This window comes from Genypterus blacodes, unplaced genomic scaffold (assembly GCF_046128005.1).
Source record: "Genypterus blacodes isolate CSIRO-AG114 ecotype Tasmania unplaced genomic scaffold, CSIRO-AGI_Gbla_v1 ptg000024l_1, whole genome shotgun sequence".
In the NCBI taxonomy this organism is placed as follows: Eukaryota; Metazoa; Chordata; class Actinopteri; order Ophidiiformes; family Ophidiidae; genus Genypterus; species Genypterus blacodes.
Genome location: NW_027466837.1, coordinates 1094939 through 1098943, shown reverse-complemented (window position 1 = coordinate 1098943; position 4005 = coordinate 1094939). Strand labels below are relative to the sequence as shown.

Sequence of the window (4005 nt, the reverse complement as noted above, 5' to 3'; positions counted from 1 at the left end):
CTCATTGGCATTCATTCCCATTTTGAGTGGTTCAAGTATGTGAAGTTCAGTTCATCTGCACTTCTTCAGCCTTTCCTCTTCTTCTTCTTCTTCTTCTTGTCTTAGAGTGAAGGGATAAACTCTATAAATCTATTTCTACAAGTTTAAATTCATTCGTTTCCTGATGACAGGAAGCTGCTGAGGCCCTGAAGCAGCAAACACCGGCTGTCTGATGAGGACAGGATGACATGATGACATGATGACAGTGTTTCTGTGTGTCATCCTGCTATAAGGCTTTGGTGTCTTTTTACCCTGGGAACGTTTCAGTGTAATACTGAAAACGAAACATTGGGTTGTGGTGCAGATCAGGTTCTCTAACCTGGTCTTACTGCCACATCCGTCTGTCTTCTCTCTGGATGTACAACACAGCTCTCTCTCTTTACTCAACTGTGATTATCATATATAGATCATGAAAGGAAGTGTGTAGAGGGGTGAGAAGGGGGGGGGGGGGGGGCTGAGGGGGGGAGGGCCAACATAGCAGAAGTGAAACAGGTCAGAGGATCTGCAAAGAACACGCAGTCACTCTGCTCCAAGACCAACCACCCGTCAGAGACAATAGACAGAACGAAGCGAGAGACGGACAGGAGCGGACAGAGAGCCTGTGTCATGCTGTCCGAAGGATTCCTCAGCGTGCTGCCTTACACCGGGGAGAGAAACCCTGCCGCCAAGCCACACACAACACACACACAAGCTCACCGCAGGGACCCCTTCAATGTCGTGTTCTCAGGCTCAAACGTAAGCCTGCGACCAACTGAATCAGGTAAGATCCTGCTCCTCCTCACGCAAGAGCAGACAGAAAGACTTCATGTTAACTTTCATTGTTAACCTTCCTTTAAGTCGATTATTCGTTCAGCTAATACGACCTAATGAACGCAACTAAATGATCGCAACGATGTAGAACCAAAACTAAAACTGAGTTTCAGATGTAGCTAATGAGTGTGTTGTCCTCAGGTCCAGACCAGGAAGAGCTGAGCCCCACCCAAACCCACGGGCCCAGAGTTCTGTCTCCGTCTGTGGTCGGCCTCTCCATCCCTGGGTCCTCACCCGTCCTTCAGCTGGACGCCGGCCACTCGCTGGGCTTAGATAACTTTAGCTTCCTGCAACAGTACCCAGACGTACAGGTGTGCGACTTGGGTCGGATCCCCTACAGTCCGTCTGGAATCTCTGTTCAGCTGCGCAGCTTCTCTGCTCCACAGCATCAACCAGGGCACGGTGCCCAACACCAGCCACAGAGCTCACCCGCGCCTGATCAGGGATACCTGGTCATGGGAGGCGGGGTCAACATCAGCCTGGACCTGCCCGGCTCCGGCTTGGAGCCCATGTCTAACTCTGTGCTGAATGGCCTGTTGGAGAAACAGCTGGATGAGGTCTACCTGCAACATCTGACCGACAACCTGGCACGATGCAACTCCTATCTGGGGAACAGCCTCCTGCACGGCCTGGTGCCGCCGCCGCAGCCCGGCAGGCCGCAGCAGGGGCCTGACTCGCTGGAGGCCGGGTTGGACGACGGGCCGGCGGGGGAGGGACAACAGAAGATCAGTTACCTCAACACACACAACTTGGGTCCCTGCTCGTCCAACTTCAGCTCCCCTGTGCTGCGAATATCTGAGGCAGTGAACGTTCACATGGAGTAAACAGGCACACGGCCTCCCAACATACGGCTGCTTAAAGCTCAACCAACCTGTTTATTCAAACCCACAGGCACAAACACACACATGAGATATGAATACACGTGTAATGGTGTAAAATTTAAAGCATTCTTTGATTGTTATTTGTCCAAAATAGGACGGAGTCTTTGTTTAGTTGTTTGGTGAAATTCGGCCTTTTTCTGCTCTTATGTGCCACCTGCTGTTATATTTTAGTACTGCACCATAATGAACTTTGCTGTTCAGGGAAGTCTCTGCTACAAACTGAGGCAGTCATGTAAATACTGTATATTAATTCATTTAGGACTCAAGTGCGGCTGTACAGTCGCATTATTAAAATCATCATCAATAAGTCGTTTTATTTTATGTCCTAAATGTGTGATTTCTAGAAGTGTTGTGCCTTAAATGCAGGTGAGTGCAGTGACATCATTCATGAGCTGTTTAATTCATCTCCAGGCTCATTTATGCTTCAGTTTGCAACAGAAATGTGAATCTTTGTTCTGTAACCTTGAAATAGGAAGTTGATGTTGTTCTTAGTGCTGCTGGTGTGAAGTGTATGGGATGTAAGTCATGAATTAAAGGATGTAAAATTCAATGTTTACAATGTTTCTATGTTAATACAATGTTTTTTAATGTTTATTCAGTCAGTATTATTTTACCTGCACTCAGTCAGGACAGAAGGAGTGGAGACTATTTTTTAAATATTTGAAAGTATATCTAATAATTGCTGAAGCAGAAGTGTTGTTAGTGGTGTTGCTAGCAATATGTTTCCTTTTCTGCCTCTTCCACTTCCTCTTTCTTCTTCTTATCATTACAAGTAGTGGTAGTAGTTGTAGTAGACGACTAAAATGCGAATTCAAACTTGTAGAAATGCATTCCAAAGGTTTATGCCTAAACTTTAATACAAGCAGACAACTCCAGTAAATCAGCACTCGATGGTTTCAGTTTGGTCTGCGTTGTTTGTTTGGGTTGGACTGGAGTCTAATGTTTGGAATGTGAGTTTATTCCAGTGCCTGAAGCCTCATTTCCAACAGATACAATCAACCTCTCAGCGTTCAGATTCCCAGAAGTGATCAGAATTCCCTGTGAGACAAAGTGACACATTTCCTCCCTGGTGTTTCAGTATTTATGCATCAGAAAACAGATTTCAACACGGACAAGTTCACCTTCAATCTGTTCTACTGGACCAGAAAATATACAAATCGCATTATTTTCCGAAAGCAACAACAGATTTAAAAACAGAAGAGAGATAAATATTTTCTGGTGCCATCTGTGTGAGAATTTGGAATAAGAGTGAAGCGAGCCGATGGCGTTTGGAGCCAACGGGCCGTGCCAACGACTCGCACAAGTAAACTCTCACTTTACTTTGGCAAATCCCAGTGTGGACACGGCCCTGATGCCAGCACGTAGCCTGGACGCAGCACATATAGACTGCAAGATCAGCGTTTACTTACGTTTAACACGATCCTTAGGAGAAATCTGCAGAAATAACAGTTTGTCAGGCCAAGCACAATCAAAATCCCCATCCAAGTAAAGTTATGACTAATTTACAATCCAGCAGACACAGAGCCACATTAGCAAACCCCCTGGTATCTTTGAATTAAAGCTAAATTCTGCTCCAAAAGTATCAGAAGGCCGAGCAGCAGCAACGACTGCAACCTAAAGTGAAAACTTAGAATAACAATGAATGAAGACACAGGTGGGAGAACAATGTGACTATATAATATAAATAATGTGATTAAATAAGATCAAACACAAGCACAACAAACCTGGATATCACAGTTTAGCATGTAGCAGATGTATGTGAATGCTACAGGAAAGACACAACTCAGAGCAGAAGTATTTAGAAGTATACAGTCTATGTTAACACACTGCAGATGGTGGAATAGAAACAAATAGACGTTGTGGCTACAGAGACAGATTTAACACTTTTATTTGTATGACTTTCTTACTTCCTGTAAAGGCCACAGAAGAAAATATAAACACTTTATTTTGGCAGCCATTTGTTTAAATAACACCTCACAGATTAGTTCAAACATCTTATTGAGATTAAGATGTATTTATTCCCCAGCATGTCTCCCTGTCAGGCTGCACAGGTGAGACTCATCAACCTGCTGATCAGAAGCTTTGATCTCCACACAGGTGCTCCTCATGAGGGCTGAGTGGAGACAGACCAGGCCACAGGCTGCAATCAATCACCTCATCAATACAATCTCAAAGCTCAATCAGATCTTCAGAATTGACGAGTGTTGTTTTTTATATTGTAATTCATTTAATAAACTTACAGTCTCTGCTCTTAAACCAGCAGATGGCAGCAAAT

General features: G+C 44.6%; 1 protein-coding gene across 1 annotated transcript; it reads left to right on the top strand.

The window, feature by feature from the left end:
* The first annotated feature begins 539 nt into the window (after window positions 1–539).
* LOC142992885 (uncharacterized) lies at window positions 540–2263 on the top strand. Its single transcript, XM_076143430.1, has 2 exons — window positions 540–799; window positions 991–2263. The coding sequence occupies exons 1-2, from the start codon at window positions 646–648 to the stop codon at window positions 1671–1673; spliced, it is 837 nt and encodes a 278-aa protein (XP_075999545.1). The 5' UTR covers window positions 540–645; the 3' UTR covers window positions 1674–2263.
* Window positions 2264–4005: the final 1742 nt, after the last annotated feature.

Bases quoted from the DNA above. Each gene is read 5' to 3' on its own strand.
- LOC142992885 (XM_076143430.1), top strand. From the start codon at position 646: ATGCTGTCCGAAGGATTCCTCAGCGTGCTGCCTTACACCGGGGAGAGA. The intron at 800-990 runs GTAAGATCCTGC...TGTTGTCCTCAG, and splicing joins CCTGCGACCAACTGAATCAG to GTCCAGACCAGGAAGAGCTG.